Source organism: Canis lupus, chromosome 3 (assembly GCF_011100685.1).
Source record: "Canis lupus familiaris isolate Mischka breed German Shepherd chromosome 3, alternate assembly UU_Cfam_GSD_1.0, whole genome shotgun sequence".
Taxonomy (NCBI): Eukaryota; Metazoa; Chordata; class Mammalia; order Carnivora; family Canidae; genus Canis; species Canis lupus.
This window is the reverse complement of record NC_049224.1, coordinates 41977261-42000438: the sequence shown is the minus strand read 5'-3', so window position 1 is coordinate 42000438 and position 23178 is coordinate 41977261. Positions and strand designations below refer to the sequence as shown.

Genomic DNA, 23178 nt, shown 5'->3' with positions numbered 1-23178 from the left:
GATTTTATTTATTTGAGAGAGCGTGAGCACAAGCAAAGGGGGAGGGAGGGGCAGAGCCGAAGGAGAGGGAGAAGCAGACTTCCCACTGAGCAGGGATCCCGATGTGGGGCCCGATCCCAGGACCCCAAGATCATGACCTGAGCCGAAGGTAGACGCTTCACCAACTCAGTCACCCAGATGCCCCTTTCAGTTTTTGTTTTTAGCATGAGAGAGAACACAGAGAGAACCTAGAAACAATCATTAACTGATATAGAACTCTTAGGGAGGAAGGATTATTTACATGCCGATTGTGCATCGTTTAAAATGGTAGATCCAGTGTGAGATCTTTGTTTATTCATTGCTTTTGCAGATCTTACGTATTTATTGTGGACTTTTTAATGTATTGCCTGGTACCTTTGCTGGAGGGATTACATGGGGAATGGAAATAGATCCCCTCTCCTGATTGTCTTACAATTTTTGAATTCCACAAAGATAAATGTCTAAAGATGTAGCCAGTTTAGTTAATTGTATTCAGAAATAAGGCTGTTTTCCATTACCAACCAGAAGTTAAAGAATATGGACTCATTTCAGTGTTTAAATATTTGCTCAGTTAATTATTCCCCAGAGCAACTATAAAGCATTAATGCAAAACTGTAACACGGAGTAATGCAAGACTCTAAAATGGGGCCAATGAAGTCACTGTGTGTACCAACTAAAAGATATTGCTGATTTAAAATAGCACATTTTGAGGAGATTGCACCGTCTCCATCACTTCAAGTCCAGTTCACCGATTGTGTGCTGTGTGACTTACAGGGGATGGGCGTTTTTCTAGAGATGGGGGGTGCAGGTCATGTCCTTCAGTGTCTCCCTGCCAGAAAGAGAGGGACAGACAGAATTAGCAGGTGTGAGTGGACACACCGTAAGGGCTGGAAACATGACGTCAACAGGTGCCAAGGGAGTGCTCAGGACCGACATCTGCCAGGTACAGTCCAAAAAGAAGATTCATATTTTGGTCTGAATTGACATTTATGCCCTGAAGACATTCCTGTCTTTTCTGGGTGAAACAAAGAGTTCTGTGAGTGTACCTGCTTCTTGTTGGGGGAAAATCATGAGTACAGGGGATATTCTGTTTCAGATTGGAGCAACTTCTGTTGCAGACTCCCTGCTTTCTGGTCTGGGCTTCCTTTGAGTAGCATCCGCGTTGACTGGTGGGATGTGTTGACTTTTCCTAAGTAGCCTGATGTCTGAACTGCCACGTTTAATGAACTTCTAAGCATTCCTTCTTACTAAAGAGTAGGAACAGAGAAGCCAGTGTCCTGTCAACATCATCCGTATGTAGTAAAGAAAAAAAAAACTTCCATGGGGAAGGAATACTCTATTTAAAATCACTCCTTACAATGATTACATGATTAATAAGCCTAGAGATTTTTTTTTTTTCCTTTTGCATCCTGAACTGTTGGTACCTGCATTTTGACCACATGGAGCTCCAGCCCTCCGATCTAAAAGCCCTTTGTTCTTTTTAGAGAGTGATCGCCTGCCTGGAGGATGAGAAGGCGGCCCTCACCTTGGCCATGGCTGATCGGCTGCGGGAGTATCAGGAGCTTGTGCAGGTGAAGAATGGCCTCAGCCTGGAGGTGGCCACGTATCGGTAAGGATGCTGTGGGGGGACTGCCTTGGCGAAATCACCTGGAGCCTCTGGGGTCCCTGTAGCTTTGTGATAATCAAAGAGCAGACCCCTGGTGTGGCCTGGCAAGGAGTCCAGGGCCAGAAAGAGAGAGAGAAGGAAGAGCAGGGCCGCACTTAGACCACCGAGCAGATGCCCCTCCACCCCACCCCACCCCACCCCACCCACGATGCAACTAGCAGAACTCACCCCCTTGCCTAGTGTTCGTGTGTTCTGGGTGCCGGGGACAAGTTTTGCTCATGTCAACACCTTGGATCCTGGGAATTAGGTACTGTGATTCCAGGGGGCGTGAGCTTTGCTCAGAGAAGTTAGGGAGCTAGAGAGTGGAGGCCAGAACTCAGACCTGGACAGGCCTGAGTCTACATGCCGGCTGCTCTGTTGCTTCAGATCCCAGGGCTCTGACTCGACTCTCCATGGGTTTGCCCTGAGTAACTGCATTTTTGCCAGAAGACGAACATTGTACTGAGGCAGCTGGCTTTGTTTGTCAAGACGATGACTTGGGTGTCGGGAGAGGGAGTGGGTGGTGGTGGTGGTGGTGGTGGTGGTGGTGAGCAGTCCAGATAAAAAAGTCTCAAAGCCTTCAAAGGGGTTGGATGCTGGGTTGGGCAGAGAAGGCAGTCCCGAGTCCCTGGAGCCACCTGTGGGCCAGAAAGCAGTGCTTCTCCTTGGCAGTGTCCGTCCTGCCTCCGGGGGTTAAGCAGTCTTTGGTTGGGGTGGGGCTCCTTATTCCCTGCAGATTTCATGCTCAGTGAGGACTGGTACAGGGAATGGCCAGATCTCAAACACTGACAGCAGAAGGACTTTTGAGACACCCAGATTCCCCACTTTGTGAGGATAGTAACAGCCACTAACATGATTGAGCGCTGACTGACTGCCTTTGTGGCTGTTGGCTGCCGCGGTACCCTCTCTGGTGGGTGGGTACCACTTGCGCCATTCATAGGGTGAGGGAGGGGGGCCTGGAAGCCAGGGGTCCAGGCTGGTGAGACAGCTGTGCCTCACCCACCAAAGCATGTAAAGTGGTCACAATGTCCCCTTTGTTTCCCGGAAATGTGAGAGTATAACTTAGTCGTGAGTCTGAACAAGCTATGGAAACTTTGCCTCTCGGCAGGGGAGTAGAAGACGTTATAGGAAATGCCATCTTCCGACAGCATTACTGCTAAGAGATCAGGGGAGTTGAACCTGGAGAGGATAAGAAGGGGGCTGAGTCCACTTCCTTGGTTAGGGGCGGAGCTGGGACAGAGCCCAGGCCTAGTTCAGCACTCCTATGGGCTGCCTAGGGGCCCTTTCTCATCCAATCTCAGTGGAGCTCCTGGGCCCTGCAGTCTGGCTTTTTTGGGCCATGTGCCTCTCCCTAGTCAGGGGGATGGCGTGCTCTGGAGCCTGGACAGGGCCACCCTCCTGTGAGCTACATGGATTGACACGGGGGTGGGAGGTGCCCCAAACTGGCACCATCCTAGAGCAGATGTTGGGGTTGCCCCAGAAAACCCACATCTGTGCCCGTGTTCAGTGACCTCGATGTCAGGCGACTCTTTTCCCTACAGAGGCAGTTGGATTGTCCTTGTAATGGTTCTGTAGGTGGGATACGGAGACTTTGATCTTGTGCTTCTTCTCTCTGGGATTTGAGCCCTTTTCTTCTTCCCTTTGTCTTACTCCTTGTTCTCTGTTGGGAGGAGTCAGAGGGCTTGGTGGGTATCTTGCCTGAACATCTGGGGCCTCACTCTTTGGAGAGGCAGGTCACAACCCTGCTCGTTGAGCTTTTTTTTGAGGGCACTGATGGGGAAGCCTTTGTGCTCACGTCAGCAGTCTGTCGGCAGGGACAGAGTTTATGGCTTCTGTCTGTTGCTGGCGTTGGTCTAACCCAATTAGGAATTGACTTGGCTACCTCCTAGCCATTGAGAAGGCATCAGTATTTTCCGGAAAGTGGGTGATTGATTTCACTGTATGTCTTTCTGAAGTCCAAGTTTGCACATGGAAAATGAGGAGCCTGGCCCTGCCCAGCTACAGATGACAGGCCCAGTGCCTGGAATAGCTACAGACCTTCCCGCCTCCTAGGGCTCAGGATTTAGTCTGGGAGATGTCCACAGATATAAAAGCTATGGGAGGGGTTGCCTGGAGGGCTCACTCTTAGATTTCCACCTTCAGCTCAGCTCATCATCCCAGGGTCCTGGGATTGAGCCCCACCTTGGACTTCCTGCTCAGTGGAGACCCTCTTCTCCCTCTTCCACTCCCCCTGCTTGTGCTCTGTCATTTTCTCTCTGTTAAATAAATAAATAAGATCTTTAAAAAAAGTCATTCAGGCAGTGGAATATAACCCAGTTCTTCTTAGGCACCAAAAAGTCTAGCATCTTTATCACTGTTGAGTGTCCTGCAGAAGAGCCCTTGTCATTGCTGATGTGACTCTTCCTATATTTTGCCCTGTTGTCCAAAGGACAGGTATGAAAATTCCTACTTTTGCTCTTCTGACCCTTTCACAGGTGCCCATTTAGTCTTTATAAATCTCTACTGCTGCCTTTGAGGAATTTGACCTTCCTTTCACACCCTGCCCTAGTGTCAAGAGAGAGACTGTCAGCCTCTTGGGGTCCATGGCCCAGGGCTCCATGCAGTGTGACTCCCCGCCAGCCCTGTCCAGAGGGTCTAATGTGGCTGGCAGTGTGACTGGCATGGCCTCTCTCCTGAGATCGTGTAGATTTGCTCCACATCTTCCCCGCAGTGGCTCTGCCCCCAGCATTGCGTAGCTGATGGTCATTATGTTGACCTAGCATCTCGTGTAAGGAAAGGGGCTGTGGCTCCTCAAAGTTGGAAGCACATCCCAGTACTGCTGGAATTTGTCAGCTATGCTGAAGCCAGCTCTCAAGTGTCATGGACAATTCCAAACCCAGATAACTTGGCCCTTTCTGGTAACCTTCAGTGTGAAGAAGAAACAGTAATAACAAGATAGTATAATTTCCAACGGAAGTGTAGACTTAGAGTCTATAAGTAAACATGCAATTTAATAAAATAATGAAATTAGAACAAAGCAGACCTCGGCGTCTGAGGCTGGAGGGATCTCATCAAACCCTGCAGGCCAGTTGGTAGCCAGGGAAGACACTGGTGTCTGGCCTCACAGGCGAGTGTGAGAATGAGCCCTCTCCTCCCACACTACAGCTGATGATTGGCAGCATTCCAGGCTGGCTAACACTGAGAGACCAGGGAGAGTACAAGAGAAGGTGGCCTGGCACAGGGGACCCATGTTTGCACTCACCTGCCTGTCACCAGTGGAGTCGTTTTGGGTTGAGGGTGCTTGTCCACCACCTGTGTCATCATGAGGCTTTTCCTGGACTGTGAGTGTTTATCACACTGGCAGCCGAGTGGTTAGAGGGGAGATGCTCTGACAGGACAGGGTGAGGTTCTCAGCCGCATCTGAACCTGGCAGTCACCTAGACAGCCTGTTAAAGCATTGGCCCCTGGGCCCATTCCTAGATGTTCCAGTCAGCTTGGTGCTGAATGGGCCTAGGTGTGGTGGTTTTACAGCTCCCAGGAGGATTGTCAGGAGTGCAATGCAGATGCAGGGCCTCACTGCTGCAGGGGTCCACGGGCAGCATTGGCATTGCTGGGCATCTCAAGCCTGTGGAACTGTAGAATCTCAGGCCCATTCTGGACCTTCTGGTCAAAGCCAGCCTTCTAACAAGATGCCATGTGGTTCAACAAACACACTGCTATTTGCAGAGCAGTTCAGGAAGCATCCTGAAAGCACTAAGCCTATCTGTCTCGCAGTAGTCTAGAGATGAGGTGAATGATGGGCAGGCTTAGTGGCATGCGACGTGCTGTGGGGGAGTGGTGGATGAGACATGCAACACGGGCTTCCAGGAAGATAATTTGGGAAGGGCTTCCAGGCAGAGGGGCCAGTCTGGGCGAGGACCTGAGCCCTGAGCTAGCATGGCATCTGTGGCAATGCCAGGCATTTAGGCTTCCCGGGCAGCTCGGGGGCCTGACACGGAGGGCGGTGTGTGATGGATGGGCAAGAGCCGCACCTGTGAAGCCAAGTGCCCTCAGGCTGCTCTAGAGACACTGGCAGGCAGGGTGCCACGCCAACTCAGAGGGGTTCACAAACCCTCCAACCAGTGTGGCTTGGCATTGAGGGTCATGTGATGTGGACAAGGCTGCTTAGACCTAAGTCACCTCCTGAACAGTAGGAAACAAATGTCTCATAAAACACACGAGTGTGAGGTTTCTAGAGATGAGAAGGGAGTTGTGAGGATCGGGGAAGGCTTCAGGAGGGAAGTGAGATTGAGCTGGGTCTTGAAGGATGGTGGAGATTTGAACAGATATGCAGGAGAAGGGGTGGTGGGGAATAGAGAGGTGGCATGTGGGGAGAAGCTGACACGGGTGGCCGAGGGAGGCCCCCTGCATAGGCTGAGCAAGGCCCTGGAGCCTGGCTGGGAGGAGTGCAGAGGTTCCTGGGTGGGAGCATGGGAGAAGGCACCGCTCAGCACACGCTCTTGTGGAGGAGACCACCAGAGGCCAGCCCTATCCATGAACTACCTGCTCGTTCCAACTTAGTTCATAATCAGAATGCGGTGAAAAACTGGGGCAGGAGTGCCCCAAACCCCTCCCTCCCACTGCCAATGCAAAGATCTGGCTCAAAGGCTGAAGATTGAGAACTTGCAGAAGCCCAGCCAGAAAATAAATAGTCTCTCCTCCCTACCCCTCCCTGCCCCCCCCAAAATAAAGATAACAGAACCCAGTCATTAGGAAGAAGCTGTTAGAAAATATAATGGAAAAAAAAAGAGACTTGAAACAAAAAAATCTAAAAACACCCAGGAATATACCAAGTCCAAAGCCCACAAACCTGCGGGCTTTGAAAACTGTGTGCTCAAGAGGCCCAGCCTGGCATTTTGATCTGGGGGACAGACAATGCATTCTCCCTCAAAATTTGAAAAAGAATTGTTTTTTTTTTTTTTTTTTTTAATGTTTTGGGACTGAAATCCGTAACAGTTACTCTAAATGTCACTTGAAGAAATGGAAAGCAGGGCAAGATGATTTTTTTTCTTAAAGATTTTATTTATTTATTCATGACAGACACACAGAGGGAGAGAGGCAGAGACACAGGCAGAGGGAGAAGCAGGCTCCATGCAGGGAGCCTGACCTGGGACTCGATCCCAGGTCTCCAGGATCAGGTCCTGGGCTGAAGGCAGTGCTAAACCGCTGAGCCACCTGGGCTGCCCCAGGGCAAGATGATTTTTCAAATGGAAAGCACTGAAGGGAGTCTTGGCTGGCCAGATGCAAAAATGCAACACAGAGAAGTATTGCCTGGATTCTTTTTTGGGCAAAGTCCTTCTTAAAAGGTTAGGTCGGAAACAGCAACATCAAAACATATCCTTTGTTCCTCCGTACAGTGGGGACATGCAAACTTCCCGTTTCCTCTTTCTGTGGGGCTGGGAGCAGAAACAGTGCTTTTCACCCGGAGGAAGTCAGTATTCAGTCTCTGGATCTGGATCTGGACTGCTAATAAAGCAATAGAGCTCACTCCCCACTGCTGGCGATTCATCATCGTAGTGGTATTTCTGGTCGTTCTATTATTGTTTTAGGCCCGCCTCCACCTTCTCATGTACCTGTGCAAAGGAAAGCCCTTTTTTGGAATTTCTCAGGCTCTTGGAGAGATACATTTTATTTCGCTAAACTGGATCCGACACTTTTTTTTTTTTTTTTTAAGATTTACTTATTCATGAGAGACACAGAGAGAGGGGCAGAGACACAGGCAGAGGGAGAAGCAGGCTCCCCGTGGGGAGCCTGATAGGGGCTCGATCCCAGGACTCTGGGATCATGACCTGAGCCAAAGGTAGACACTCAACCACTGAGCCACTCAGGTGCCCTGATCCTCCTCTTTTGAAAACTTATCACCAGGTATTAACATGGAGACTTTAGCTGGTTTATTAGGTAGAATGGCTGAAATTAGTAAAATCTTGTAGTTTCAAGGAGAGGAGACACAGAGGAGTAACCCATACGTTTGGCCTCCCCCCTCATCACTGCAGAAACCAATGGCGCTCTGACGACCGGGATTTTCGATTACCGAGTCTCATTCCCTCTTGGGGTACTTCAGTTAGCTGAATCAGCTTGCTTCTCGGGTTAGTGGAAGATGGTGGTCATGATGATTGTGACAGTTTATTGAGCCCCTACTCTGTGACAGCCACTATTGTAAGAATTTTCTAGTTAACAACCCCCACACACCTGTGGATGCTGCCTGTTTCAGAAATGAGGAAACTGAGTCACAGGGGGTTTGAGTGGCTTGCCCAAGGTCACAGAACTAGGAAGTGGCAGGCCTAGGATTTGAATCCAGGCAACCTGACTCTGGAAGTTTCTCCATTGACCACTCCCAGTGCTTCCTTTCTCTATTTTATTAAGTAATCTTGGGCTCTCTGTTGATCATTTGATTTTTTTTTTCTTTCTTCAGTCTCTAGAACTGATGGGTAGGCTTTGATATGTGATTTAGAGCCACATACAGAAGGAATGACCAGAAGCGGCATGTATTATCTTCCGTGTGATGCCTGTGGTATGGGACAGGGCCTTTCCAATTGGGATGGTGATGCTGGTCCTCTCTCCTGGCTTCCCCCTCCTGTACCCTTGCACCCAGCCACCAGGCCATTCAGGGTGGTCCCTGGGTGGCAGGTGGTCCCTCACCCTCTCTGGAGCTTGGGGGTCAGAGGGGCAGTTCTGAGGCTCCTCCCAGCTCCATCACCTTTCCATCCCACCATTCCCTACCTGCGTTTAGCCAGGAAGCACTTTGTCGACCATCCCAGTAGGCTCCACTGGCATCATTTCTGGAAACATCTTCCCTCTTCCCTCACTCTTGTCTACATTTATCAGGGGCGTGCCTTGTGCCCCCCAAGGTGGATTAACAGCAGCCAGGCCCTGAGGTTCCGTTAGGATAATCTATCCTGGACAGAGAACCTCATCCCACTCGGGGCCCTGCTCCGATGGCTGGTGGGGTCTATTAGGGCCTGGAGCCTGGCCAGAGGCCACATTAGAGCTCACTTATGCACTATGGATTTGTCCTGGACTCCTTAGTGAGGCCAGGGACTTGGTTTTCCCGCACATGTTTGCTTATTTTCCTGCTGAAGAGGCTGCCAACCTGTGGGGCTAAAACGTTTGCTAATAGCTCGTGATTCAGGGGGTTGGCATTTCACACAGTCACCACAGCTTGGAGGCTGTTTTCTTCCAATGCTCTCAAAATAACCAGAGAATGCTCTACCCTTTCCTTAAAGTTGCATGAGTCCATTCCTTAAAAATGTGCCTTTTGGAGCTTTTGAGGAAATTTCTGGCATCTTCTCAGCAATCTTATTTGTGCCTCTGTGAGCTGTGCTGGTGGAGGGCAGGGAACCATGTGTGTCATGAGAGGTGTCTTTAATTAAGAAGTGAATTAAATGACGGTTGCCAGGCTATGTGCTGGGTGCTAAGGTGCAGAAGGTAGCACACGCCCCTGCCTTCCAGAAGTCAACCCTCTAGAGCAGGACTGAGTTCCTCCCTGGTGGGGGAGCTTCTCTGTAGGGGGTGTTTTGGTTGAAGTCCTCAAAAGATGCTAAATATGCTTGCATTAATACAGCCTGGGAAGGGGGCTGTCTACAGGATTTATTCTTTTGAAAGTTTGTACGAAATGCCAACCTCTCAGGCCTGGCAGGGAGGTCTGAGCAGCCTGCAGGAACGGGCGCCCAGGCTGCCTGGGTTCCATCTGACTCTCCTTGCTGGTGAGCTGGATGCCTCTGGCCGGGAAGCTGTCCCTGCACTACAGTCCTCTTACCTCTGGTGCCAGATGCTTTTTGTTGGCCTTGTGTGGGGGTTGCTAGAAGGGCTTCCTGAGGTAGGAGATAGGAGGGTCTGAGCCATGCTTGGTACCCAGTCTTAGCCAGGGCTGGTAACCAGCATATGAGCACACAAACTCCTCGGGGGACTGGCACCTGCTCCCAGATAACCAGAGCATCCTACTCAAGGTCCGGAACTCAGAAAAGTTTTAGAGATTTTATTTCTTTGTTTATTCATTGGAGACAGAGAGAGAGCAGAGACATAGGCAGAGGGAGAAGCAGGACTTGATCCCAGCACCCCAGGATCACAACCTGAGCTGAAGGCAGATGCTCAATCACTGAGCCCCCGGGCAACCCCTCAGTCAACATTTGATGGTGGTTTGGATTTCCCCTGAGAGGAACAAAAGCATTCCTCTTTGAGGGATGAGGGAAGATAGTTCCTCTGCCCCCGCAGGGGATCTTCTTTACCCTGACTGCCCTCATCCCCTGCCCGGCCAACCCCCCACCCCCACCCCCTGCCCCCTGCCCCCTGCCCTGTCACGGAGTTCTCTGCTGAGCTGGACTCCTCACAGGCACTTTCTGCCCTGGCCGTGGTGGCTCCAGCGAGAAGCCCTCTGGTACCTGAGGCTTCCTGCTGAGTGGGTCGAGGGAAGACCTGCGGTAGAACGTGGCCTTCTCACCCAGGCCTGCCCTGTACGCCGCAGTGTGCCGCCTCTGCTGCTGCTGTCATCCCGGGGCACAGACCCTCACGGAGTCTGGCTTCTACCCTGAGCTTTCCTCTTATTGTATACAGACCTCAGAATTTTCTCAGCGATGGAAGCTATTTGTGTTCCTGGAACCTAAAACGCTGGGTCATGAGGATATGAGATTAGTGGGTTGGTGTCCCGTTGCTTGGCTTTTGTCCCTAGTGGAAGGGCTGGGGCTCTGGATTGGGCCCCTCATCTTCCTGAATGCACCCACGTGCACCTTGGGGTAGACTCCCACTGGCTGCCATCTCTCCTTTTTGCCTCAGACGGGCCCTCCCGTGCTGTGCTCCGCCTGCCTGCGGGGTCCTTACATGGATGGGAACCACCACGTTTGAGTCAGTGGAAATAGAACTTGGCTCTGGTTTGCCTGCACTGCCCAGTCCCTGCTGGGAACTGGCGTCCCTCCTCTGTCCCTGTGCCCAGAAGTCATGGGTAAGAGAGCCATTTCCAAGTGGGCCCTGCCTCTGGTTCCCCTTTGCCATATACACTGTAGTCTTTGGAAGTGAAGGTAGTGACTTCACGCGTTGCTCTAGCAACCAAGCAACTGTTGTGCCCACGGCAGCCAGTGCCTTGGGGGTTTCTCTGAGTGATGGACGCCCAGGGCTAACCTGTCCCAGCTTGCTGGGTCCTTTGGGGCCGAAGCCTGACACGCCACTCTGTCCTCAGGGCTCTGCGTTGTGCATATGAGTGACAACTTATGAAGACTCTTTGGTGTTAGGCTTGTAGATGTGGCCACAGGGATGGCCCAGTCAAGTGCTTTTTGCTGTTTTATTAGAGGAGATAACAGGATGCTTTTGTGGAGGACACAGGGTCACTGGGGTGGTGCTGGTGGAGGGGTGGCCTGAGCTCCTCCTTTTCCTCTTCTACCTGTCTGCTTTCCAGCTCTACCCTTCCCTTTCAGGGAACTCAGCGTGAAAATCACATATGCCGTCTGGCTGCCTTATTTACAAACAGATGGCAGTCCTTGCTCTGCTCCCAGTCAACCCCCAACCTGTGACTCCAGAAGGACCCCAGTGGGAGTTGTAATTATTCTGGGATCCTCGGACCTGGGGTCACCAACCCCCGACCTCCTATCCTGGGCCCACACCTTTCTGTTTACTCCTCTTCCTGGGTTTGGAAGGGCATTCTAGAAGGGCTTGCCTCTCCAAAACTTCTGAAGCCCTCACCCCTCCTAATGTTTCTGATGAGTTTTTTTTTTTTCTCCTTAAATTATTTTTACAGAGCCTTACTGGAAGGAGAGAGTGATCCAGAGATATTGATCTTGACTGAATGCATTGAAAACATGCCGCAAGGTAAATAGAAGAAAAGCTAATTATTTAAGATGTTTTCCGTCTGAACAGGTTCATTCCATGGTTCAATAGTGCAGCTTCCTCTGTCTGGAAGAAATTGGGCTCAGATATGATTTTTTTCAGCTACGTGTCATTTATCCCTCTCTTAAGTCCCAAATAGATTTTATTTAATGGGCCATGGTTTAAATAAGAATATACATGTAAACGCATGGAAGAGTGCTTAGTAAACTCATTTATTCATCTAGCCAGGGTGGTGAGGGAGGAGCAGGGGTTGATGGGGAGGCCCAGAGGAGACACTGGATGTGTACTTGTTTATCACACCCTTTGGAGGGAACAGCCTTTACAGACTAAAGACTTATGGTTTTAACACAAGTCTGGGGAGGTATTACTTTGTGGAGCAGGGAGTCAGCACTCTGGAACTTGTTCCTCCATGAGGGGCGGAGGTGGGAACGGTTACACGGTTCGTATTACCCCAGGTTGGCCTGAGCAGCTCAGGTGGATGAATGCAACAGGTGTCCTTTGGTGCCCTGAGGTCTGTCTTGATTGAGGCCCAAAGCTAGAGAATAAAGCTCACATCCCTGTAGCTGCAGAACTGACAAATAAGCGTTCTTTAGAAAGACACTAATGGGGCCCTGGGTGGCTCAGTGGTTGAGCATCTGCCTTTGACTCGGGTTGTGATCCCGGGGTCCTGGGATTGAGTCCCGCCTCAGGCTTCCCACAGGGAGCCTGCTTCTCCCTCTGTCTCTCTCTCTGTGTCTCTCTTGAATAAATAAAATCTTAAAAACAAAAAAGATCTAAGAACCTGTAGGATAACGAGGGAGAGAGAAAGAAAGAAAGAGAGAAAGAAAGAAAACTTCTAAAGCTCCATAGTACTTAAAGCACTTTCTGGGTAAAGAAAGGCAGAGGGAATTACTTATAGTATATGCTCAGTGTATGCCTTCCTCATCAGAGTTTCAGTCTCCCGGGAGTATTATTGTATTCAAAGTCATGGCACATGGGGAATGCATGTATGTGATTCTTCTATCAGGAGGATATTTAGTTAACAGCCAGTCTGGATAGATAGATGGCAGATTTTTTTTTTTTAAACCAATACTGTCCATCTTTATTTTTCAAAATCAGCATCCCTATTCAGCACTTGACAGCTTTGAAACTTCACTGGGTTCAGAACAATAGGTTTGGTTCCCGGTGTCTGGTATCTGTGACTAGTGTGGATTTGGTCGTTGACAGTATCCAGCAAGTTTGCTTTCTGATTTGGAGGGTAAGGTTGAAAAAAGCCTTGATCTCATTCACCTGATTTCAAGGTTTACTTAGTGACATATTTTAGGGGAGGGTACAGGAATCTGCAAGTCCATAGCATCACTTCAGGGGGAGAGAGGAGGAAAGAGCTGTGGCCAGACTTGGAGACTTAGAGGAGAACCAATGGTTGAGGTCAAGACTTGCGAATCTTTTTTTTTTTTTTTTTTAAGATTTTATTTATTTATTCATGAGAGACACAGAGACATAGGCAGAGGGAGAAGCAGGGTCCCTGTGGGGAGCCCGATGCAGGACTTGATCCCAGGGCCCCAGGATCACAGCCTGAGCCAAGGTAGGTGCTCAATCACTGAGCCACCCAGGTGCCCTGTGTTTCAGATCTTTGACCAGCTGTGATCGTGGAGCCCAGAGAGAGCCCAGTAAGAGGGTGACTGGGTGCCTCTGTTAACTTGTTTTATTCATTAACTGTTTTGTCAAGCTTCTTAAAGGATACAGAAACCTTACAGAAAGCTAAAGTTAAATTTAGCTTAGTAGTTATGGATTATGCCCAAGCAAGTAGCATTAGAGTAAAGAGGACTGAAAAAAAAAAAAAAAAAAAAGAATAAGGAAGACCAGTAAATTAGGCTTTGAGCTTCCAGATAGTTCTGTGTCCTGTGCCCTATACATGCCCATTAACTGTTCACTGAATAAAATGTACAGATGTGTTCCTAAATAATGAATTTATCAATGCTTGTGAATACCCTTATGTTTCTTTTGTAATACTGTCCAGAATAATGCTGGCCACTTGCCTGCAAGATGATATAGCCTGAAACCTGTCTGTCGTCTTCCGTATTTCTTGGTGAACCTGAATTAAAAACCAGATGGTTCCTACACATTCCCAGGTTGGGGGGCGGGGGGCTCATCTCCTGAGGCTTCTCTGTTTAGGCTTAGTATGTTGATCTGAAAAGAGGAATCTTCATGGAAAATGCCCTGGCTTGGTGTTTCTCCCCTGTCCTGGGATCCATCCTAAAGGGACCCCTGGCTTTGGCTGCAATGACAGGGAGACCCAGCTAGGGGAATAGGCTTTACAGGACTTGGCCAGATGGGGTGTGGTAGGCACGAGGGGACACTCTCAGGGTGGAAGGTGTGCCTGACAACCTTCTAACCCCCAGCTGCCATTCGTAAGAGCAGGTACCTTTGTGGAGTTTGGATACCTCCAAGGGTAGCAGCCTCTGTGGATGATATGGAGCCAAGCAGGAAGCCCAGTGGCCTGCCTCCCAGGATCATGGCATTAAAACAGACCATAGTGTTGGTGACTGGTCAGCTTCCTGCTCTGGCTCATTTTCCAATGAGAAGTTTGTAAAAATAGCAGTGTAAAAATAGAAGAAGTCAGGGAGCCTTAGAAAAAGTTAAAATTCTGCAGGACTCGTTGGCTCAACAATGGAAACCAATGGGAAATAACATATGAAATAGTGGAGGGACAGGCCAGTTACTGTTAAGTAATCCTGGACTTTGTAATTATAAAGCTCTTCTCCATTGAAATAAGTCAAAGAAACTTAGATCAACAAAGTGGAAATAAATGTTTCCAGATCATCAAGACCTTGTGAAATTTCAGCCATGAAAACAGGCGCCCCAACCTCTCTGATGCATGTGCCCTGCTCTACGATCACACACTTGATAACATCTGTTAAGATTCATGACGTTTTGAGATCAGTAACTTGAGAAAAGTGTGGTGTCAAAGCAAGCATAGTGCTCTATTTTATTGTGGCAGCATAAAAAAAAAAAAAACAAAAGAAATGATTTGGGGATTGAAAATCTCTCGTTTATAAGGCCCTTTCTGCTGTAATCTTGTGTCTTTATGACGAGGCGATAGGATTTGACCTTTGATGATGCTTTTAAGATGAAAGAAGGTAAAAAAAAATAAAAAATAAAAAAATAAGATGAAAGAAGGTAACGATGACTGTCATTTTCTGCAGAGCTCAGGAGCACGCCCTATCGATACACCAACACGATGTTACAGAAGGAAAATGAAAGGAATCTGTTTGCGAGGCAGAAAGCCCTGGCGGCCAGCTTCAGCCACAGCCCAGTGCGGCGCTCTCACCTGGTGCCACAGTCCACCGTGGGAAGTGCTGCCGGAAGAGGCTTCCTAGGCTCAGAATATTCTTCCCGTACCACCAGCCGGCAGGAAACAACTTACGAAAAAGCTACCAACTCTCATGAGAAAACTGCCAAGGGTCACACCAGCTTCAGAACTTTCTCTCCCACGCGTGGTCTTTTAAGAGATACAGAAGCTCCCGTGAAAACATTCCCCGATAGGCCCAGGACTGCGGGTACGAAAGATGCCTCCACTCCTGAAGCCAAAGAGCCTGCCAATGCCCAAAAGTCCTCCCGAGAATGCCGGGATGATGTGTCAGCAGGTGCTTCCAGAAGCACCTGGTCAAGCGAGAGGACCGTCATTGTGGGACAGAAGACAGAAGCTAATGCCATGAGGGAGCAAGACAGAAACAGGCCAGGAGCTGTCCAGATGAAGCGAGAAGAGAAAATGTTCGATTCCAAGGAGAGGGCTTCAGAGGAGAGAAACCTACGGTGGGAAGAGCTGACAAAGTTAGATAAAGAAGCAAGAACGAGAGAGAGCCAGCAACTGAGAGATAAGGAGAGAGGGAAGGAGCCAGTGAAGGAAAAAAGTGCAAGAGAAAGAGAGGTGCCGATCAGTCTAGAAGTCTCCCGGGATAGCTCACCACAGGCGGCCCGGAGAACTTTGCAGACGCTGCTGCAGGAGGACGCACGTGACGGTGTGGGGACCCAGGAGGCCCGCTCCAGGCTGGGCCCCGGTGTCCCCACCAGCTCCCTGAAAGGCGAGTCCACCACCGAAACCGTGGCTGAAAACATCGTGTCCAGTATCCTGAAGCAGTTTACCCAGTCTCCGGATACAGAGGCATCTGCCACTTCTTTTCCAGACACGAAGGTCACGTACATGGACAGGAAAGAGCTCCCCGGGGACAGGAAAACTAAGACCGAGATCGTTGTGGAGTCGAGGCTGACGGAGGAGGTGGACGTTTCAGACGAAGCTGGCCTGGACTACCTTCTGAGCAAGAATGTGAAGGAGGTGGACATGAAAGGGAAGTCGGCCGAGCGGATGCTAGGAGACATAATCAACCTGGGGCTGAAGGGAAGAGAGGGGAGGGCCAAGGTGGTCAACGTGGAGATCATTGAGGAACCCATGAGCTATGTCAGTGGTGAGAAGGCAGAGTTTTCTACCCCATTCGAAGTGGAGGAGGTGGATGACATGTCTCCCGCCTCCAAGGGGCTCGTTGAGGAAGAAGAGAGTTATGGAGAAGCGGACGTCACGGTCTCTGGTCGTCAGCATAAGAAGACCAAGCGGCCTCCTGAGAATGAAACCCGAGTTGAAGAAGTCATGGAGGCCAGTGACTCGGAGGGAGGAGAACAGAGTTATTTTGTGTCAACACCAGATGAGCACCCCGGGGCGCAGGACAGGGATGAGGGCTCCGTGTATGGGCAGATCCACATCGAAGAGGAATCCACCATCAGGTACTCTTGGCAAGACGAGATTGTGCCAGGGACTCGGAGAAGGATCCAGAAGGATGCTGTGTCGGGGGAGGCAGTCGTGAAGCCAGCGGATGTCTTTGAACCCTCTCATGGGGAGGACGTGGGCTTTATTCACTGGACGGAACAGGTTAGAAGTGGTGAATTTCATGCCGAACCCACCATCATTGAGAAGGAGATCCAGATACCACCTGAGTTCCACACGTCCATCCAGGGGGCCGCCAAGGAACCCAGACGCCAGCTGGTAGAGGTGATCGGGCAGCTGGAAGAAAGCCTTCCGGAGCGCATGAAGGAGGAGCTCTCTGCCCTCACCAGAGACAGTCAGGGCGGCCCGGAGAACGTCTCTGTCGATGTAAAGAAAGTCCACACCGCTGGTGGTAGGTCCGTGACCTTGGTTGCCCAAGTCAACCTCTCGAAAACCGTGGACGCCAATCAGCTAGACCTGGAGGAGCTGAGCAGAGATGAGGCCGGGGAAATCGAGAAGGCCGTGGAGTCAGTGGTACGGGACAGCTTGGCCAGGCCGCCCGGAAGCCCGGACAGGGAGAGTGCAGCCGAGGTCCCGGCCGCTGGCCTTGGCTTCAAGCGCTGGGCCACCCAGGAACTGTACCGCCCCTCCGGGGAGGGGGACCGGGCCGGCCCGGCCTCTCCCGGCACCGAGGCCGCCGTGCCCCAGGGCCCCGTGTCAGCCACCGTGGAGGTCACCAGCCCGAGGGGCTTCGGCCAGTCACACGTGCTAGAGGATGTCAGCCGCTCTGTCAGGCGAGTCACAGTAGGCCCCGCCGGAGTCTGGAGGACGGAGCAAGTCTCTCGAGAAGGACCCACTGCGCAGGTGGTGGAGGTGAGTGGGGAAGGTGACCGACGTCAGGCAGTCGGCTTGGCCGGGGCCACCTGGTCTGGAAGGCACCCCACCCTGGGTCCTGATCAAAGACGAGTGTCCAAAGAAGTCGTCTTCCAAGGGTCTGTCCCTGCCTTTCAGGAGGTGGGGGGCCCAGGAGAGCCTGGCCCCATAGAGCTTTCCACACACACACACCCACACCTCAGAGAAGCACAGGGTTTGCCTCCAGTCTCGTGATGAAAGGGATATTGTTTCTCAGAGCCCCATTTCTGGGCGGGCACAGGTGGTGATTATTCTCAAACCGAAGAGTCAGTGGGGACCCAGCCTTTTGTAAAGCAACTTCAGGTTGACCCCAGAGAGGGGATCAGTGAGCACATCGGGGCACAGCCCCACTTCTAGACAGAAGGCAATGGGGCTTCTGAGAAGCTTCTGTGCCTCCCGAAGAGGGGTCAGGGAACAGCGGATCCATCAGGCGGGTCAAAGGCGGGTCTCCGAGGCATCAAGCCTCTGCCCGGAGAGAATGAAAGGACTTGGGAGGCAGTGCCCGCAGAGAGGGCTCGCCAGGCTCCTCGCAGGTACGCTGTGGGCAGGCAGATGCTGGTGACTGGAGTACCCAGTGGCCTCAGGAGGCCCGTGTGGGCAGGAGAGACGTTGGGCATGATGAACAGGCACCCTGGGCTGGGCCCCGCAGGAACCCAACCCTCTGAACAAGTTGTCCTCCGTGTCCCGTTCCTGGAACACTGGCACCTGCCGGTTCGGCGGGCTTCTCCGAACCAGGCTGACTTAGCAGACGCAGCAGTGCAGTAAGGCACGTTGCACCGAGACCCAAAGGCTCCTCTCTGTTTACCTTTCAGGTGGATGTGAGCGATGCAGAGGCGACCCCCCGCTGGACGCAAGAGACCACAGTCTTCTTCCCAGGGGGGACAGAAGCGGCAGTGCAGGGCGCCCCTGACCCCGGTGCCTGGAGGGACGTGGGTGGGGCAAGCGCCTGGGTGGCCAGTGTGAGTTTCCAGGGCTCTGCCGGGGATGGACGCCAGGTCCCCGGAGACCAGGCCAAGGAGCAGGCTGAGTTTGACAAGACGGTGCAGCTCCAGAGGATGGTTGACCAAAGGTCGGTGATTTCGGATGAAAAGAAAGTTGCCCTCCTCTATCTAGACAACCAGGAGGAGGAGAGTGAGGGACACTGGTTTTGAGACGTATGTTGTTTTCCCGAGGTTACTTACCTGGTAACGGGGCAGCACACAAAGGCCTTTACTAATTTGAAGGAGCGGGGCTCACTCATGTATTAAGGCTCCTTTTGTTTCTCCAAAGGGCGCTCTGGGCTCTGTCAATTTACTTAATAATCTGCAAAGTTTGCAAATCAACTCACGCCATTGAAGGCGTTGGGAGTTTCATTTTTGAGGCGGAACTTGGAACAAAATTAGTTTTTATGGCTTCAGTCTTAGAAGTTCCTTCTCCTGGACCAGAGTCTCTCCACTCCTAGAGACAATTTCTACCAGTTTTGCTCCTGGTCACAGAAATGCCTCGCATCTGTCTGAAATCACAATTAACTATCTGTAGGTAAGAGGTCTTTATGGTAACAAGATCAAAATATATTTACGAGTCCATCTTGCATGTGCGAATACGAAATAACAAATAACCTTTAAAAGGAAAAATGCATACATTTTTTCTCTTCTAAGTCTTCTCAAAAAGAATCCTCGGAAGGAGGCAGATTGCTTCTTCTATTAAAAAAATAAATTCTAAATGATTTTTATCTTTAGGAGAAAGTTAAATTCACTTTAAGACCCAAATGAATTGCTTTCTATGTGTAGAGCTTTAAAAAAATATATAGTGTTTTATTTATGCGAAGGACGGCCTCAGCCTGTTGTGGTATTTCAAGTCCACACACTTGCTATGTTTGCACAGGTCCCTAGGACCCTGCACTGTGCCCTGTGTGTAGGGAAAATGACTCTTGGGAGTAGCTTAGAGTACTTTTTTTGCAGCATTAGGTGGTTAAGTAGCACACAGTCTAAATAGTTATTTTTTGTTACACCCAAAGTTCTGGAGTCTCCAGCTCCTATCAGAATATTCTTAAGCTTCTCAGCATTCTAGCCCTTAGCACCTAAACATTTAGTTTTCCTGGTGGGAGGCAGACCCTGAAGACCATAAAGAGATCGTTGATGCTCAGAGGAGAACTTGGCTTGCCAGATGGTCGGGTGCAGGGTGGACAGCGCCTCCCAAAGAGGCCCTTTCAACCCACCTTGAAAGGAGCCAAGGTCTTCCTGAGCTCAAAGACTTAGTGATGAAAAACCACTGCCAACCTCAAGGAAGTTTTTGCCTTTTCAACAGAAATCATTACAGTTGGGGTGCTTTGTTCAGGCAAGTGAATACTAATGTAGAATAGAAGATGATGTTTTGGGGGAAGAAGCTGGGTGCCCGTACTGCTGCCCAGCACTTGAAGCACCCAGGAAGGGCCCTAGCGGAAGGCAAGGGCCCTACCCTCACAGGCCACAGGATGCTGACCTTCAAATACGTACCATTGAGTTCACGATATTAGAGTAAAGGCTGCTTTACTGGGTTTGTTTCATTTTACATAGGGCATTGCTTTTAAGGCTTCCATCTTTAAAGGGATAGTCTCACGCAAAAGTAATATCTCTAGTATTAGCACAGTATTATTTTAATCCAAGCTAGTTTCTTGCACATGTTGAAACTGTACTTCTAGCACAGAATCAATCCTAGAACTGCCAGTAGTGAGCTGAGGAATAAGGATTTGAGGTGACATCAGCCTCAGGTGGGGTATGGTGATGGGGTGGTGGTTATGAAGCACAAGGGTCTTCCCCCTGGGTGGGAGGCGGTCACACAGTGGCTCTCGGATCCTCTCGAGACCTCCCTGTCTCCTCAGCCCCCAGAAATGGCTACAGCAGATAGTTTAGGAGCGTGCATTTTCTTACTAAGTGGGAGAAATGCAGCAAAGCTTTCAGGATGATCTAATAAACACTGTGAATCAGAGTATAGAGAAAGTTGACTTGCAAGTTTAAACCTTTGTCATCTGCCAGATGAACTAGCGATTGTCACAAACTGGTACAGAGGTGACAGCTTTGCAAGCAAAGACTTCTCATTTGTAATACAGTCAAGGATGGGCTGATTTTATGTTAGCCATAATGGGTGATGGTATTTGTGTAAGTGATTTATTGGTCAGGGTGACAGCTTGCCATTCTGATGGTAAGACAGACTGATGATGGGGGAGTCTATGATGTGAGTGAGTCCGAGTGGCCTTAGTTTAATGTCCCTCTCCTGCCTTGTGATCTGGTAAATGAGTGTTGATGTGGACAGGTTATTAATATCATGACCCACCTCTATTTGGAAAAATAAATCTATCTTAGGTCTTAATTCATATTTCAATGTTAGATCACGAATCTTCAAGAAGTAGCCTGCCAAGGGTATTCACCAAGGTGGACTCCTGAGCTGTGTTTGGTTACTTGGTCTGGATCACCTAGGAGTAGGGCATGTCCTCCACCCAGTGCTGGTCACCCTACAGCTCCGAGTCCTTTAAAACCAGTCACTCTGGAGACACTAGAAATCAACTTGCGGTGGGGTGGGGTGGGGTGGACAGAACCAGTATTTACCATTGTGGAGACAAAACAGTATTAATAGAACGTTTTTCACCCTCCCACTGGTGGTTTCAGTATTGTTTCAAATGTATATTTAGGATGGAATCATCTAAGAAGCTGATCTTTCTAAGCTCCGGTTCCCTACAGAGGGAAATGTCACAAGAATGTATAAAAATAAAAATCTAAGGAAAAAAACCCTCCAAATTGTTCCTAGAGAGAGTGTTTTCCTGTAGGTGTTTTTGTAGTTTCTATTTAAACTCTAATTAAAACCTGTGTTTACAGCATTGTTTTTTAAATTTTTTTTTTAATGATGGCAGAGAATCACTGGGGGGAGAACATGCATGAGAAGTTCCAGTTCCCTACCCGAATCAGAATTTGATGTTAACACAGAACCAGAAAGCATGGCAGACAGAGCAAAACTCAGCTGCTCGTGTTCAAACGTAGACTGGACAGTTTGTGGTAAGAATGTGGTCATCACAGCCTGGAATGGAGGTGTCTCCCGGGACATAGGACTTTCAGTGCTAGACCCAGGACAGTCCTGGGCACACCAAAATGGTTGGGTCACGTAGGTGCAAATTGAAGGAGTTGGTTAATCATGGCCATTTCTTAGGCGCTTGAAAGACTTGTAGTTGTTTTGAGACCTAGGCACAGTTATTAGATACCCTGACCAGTGCGTAACTTTTTACCACAAAGACCATGAGGATCTATAGTCTGCTTCTCTTGCTGAAGTTAACACATTTAATAGATGGGAGACACTGGGGCAGGACGTGCCGAAATCCATTCTTTCCTGGGCTAAGTTTTTTAAAAATGTGTTTTAGTTTCTGCAATTGCAAGATCTTATCCTCCAAGAGATACAGAGGAAGTCACATCAGAATTCACTTTTTTCCCCAAAAGCCCAGCATGGACTGTCTGCTCAGGCTGATGCAACAGCACAGCACAGACTCACAGAGTGGGAGGCTCACACAGTGGACACCTCTCCCTCCGCGTTCTGGAGGCCGGAAGTGGAAGATCAAGGCGCTGGGGGCCTCAGTGCCCGGTTGCAGCTGTCTGGTTCGCAGATAGCCATCTTGCCGTATCTTCACGCGGTGGAGAATGCGGTCATCTGTCTCGTGTCTCTTCTGATCAGGGCACTACCTCCATTCATGGGACTCTACTCCCATGTATCCCATCACCTCCCAGAGGCCCCACCTCCTAATACTTTCACACTGAGGATTAGGGCTTCGTCATGAATTTTGGAGGCACACATTAAAAAAATAATAAAATGCTTACTCCACCATCCACATTGAAACCCATGTCTTCAATCAGATGGGACACTTGGTGAGTAGTGACCATGTCTCCTGCCTTCATCCCACAGGCCTATCTGGGATAAGTGGGAAGGAGTGGGAATGGCTTGTGTGGCCAGTTGTCACAACTTCCAAAGGGGACAAGGGACCCTGCCTCTCTCTCCACCCTGTCACAGGCCTTTTTGGTTTATTAACACCCTTCATTCTTGAGGTGGGATCCTGCACAAATGGAACCAGAGTGGCTCTGGGTTTCCCATTGGGTACTGGAGTAGAAGGGGGCCTGTGTGCTGCATCCTGTCGCCATTGTAGCACCAGCTTGCAGCCTTGTTGGATCATGGTCCATGGGATGACGGTGGGAAGGAGAAGGAACAGCACCGCGCACTGTGTGTACTCTACACCTCTTTCCAGTACCGGCTCTCATGGTTGACTGCATGAAGAAAGGTGCTCAAAACTTCCCACTCTGCTTTTCCATTCTCTAGCGGCAATGACCTCCCTGGAGACGGAAGACCACTGTGGACACAAGCGCTCGTCCTGCTCCACCCACCCCTCCCTCACGTGCTGAGCCCAGCTGAGCTATCTCCAGAGGGCAGCCATGTTCTCCTGCCTGGAGTAGAGGCCACAAGTCAGCAGCCCTCCCCTGCAGCCTCTCCAGGCTGGCCGCCTCGCCTTTTCACTGCCTCCCCTGCCCTCTAGCCCGTTTACCACCATTCCCTCCCTGCCTCGCTGTACTGGGCTCTTTCCCTCCGTTACCGACTAATTTCACCCTTATGTGTAGTAGGTAGTGTCCATGTTGGGTGGCAAGCTCTGAGGGGATGGGGACAGCATGTCTTGTTGACTCTTGTGTCCCCAGCTCTCACCACTTGCCTGGTGCACACTGGGGGCTCAGCCACTTTCAGTCAAGGCCCTTTGCATGGGTAAAGAAAAGCTTCCTCCTGCTCCTCTCTGGGCTCCGAGAACTCGGAGGCAGGCTCCTTTTAAAAACACATAACAGCCCCAGTACTTCCAAGATTCCTCTTATTATCATTTTATCTTCAATCCCTATTATCTTCTTATAAAAGGGGCTTTTCCCTGTCAGAACTTGATTGTTTCTAATCTGACTCCAGGCCTACACAAGAGGCTCTGTGTACAGATACTGTGCATGGTATTCACACACAGCAAGTTTCAAACTTTTGAAGAGAAGCCTTTTTTAGCCCCCGGTAGTAC

General features: G+C 50.0%; 1 protein-coding gene across 1 annotated transcript in view; it reads left to right on the top strand.

Moving 5' to 3' along the window:
- Positions 1-20976, top strand: part of SYNM (synemin) — a 28263-nt gene extending 7287 nt beyond the window's left edge. Inside the window, exons 2-5 of the mRNA XM_038532700.1 lie at positions 1503-1627; positions 11406-11476; positions 14680-17105; positions 17957-20976. Of these exons, the coding sequence (XP_038388628.1) occupies positions 1503-1627; positions 11406-11476; positions 14680-17105; positions 17957-18295 (2961 nt within the window). The 3' untranslated portion in view covers positions 18296-20976. The remainder of the gene's footprint in view (positions 1-1502; positions 1628-11405; positions 11477-14679; positions 17106-17956) is intronic.
- Positions 20977-23178: the final 2202 nt, after the last annotated feature.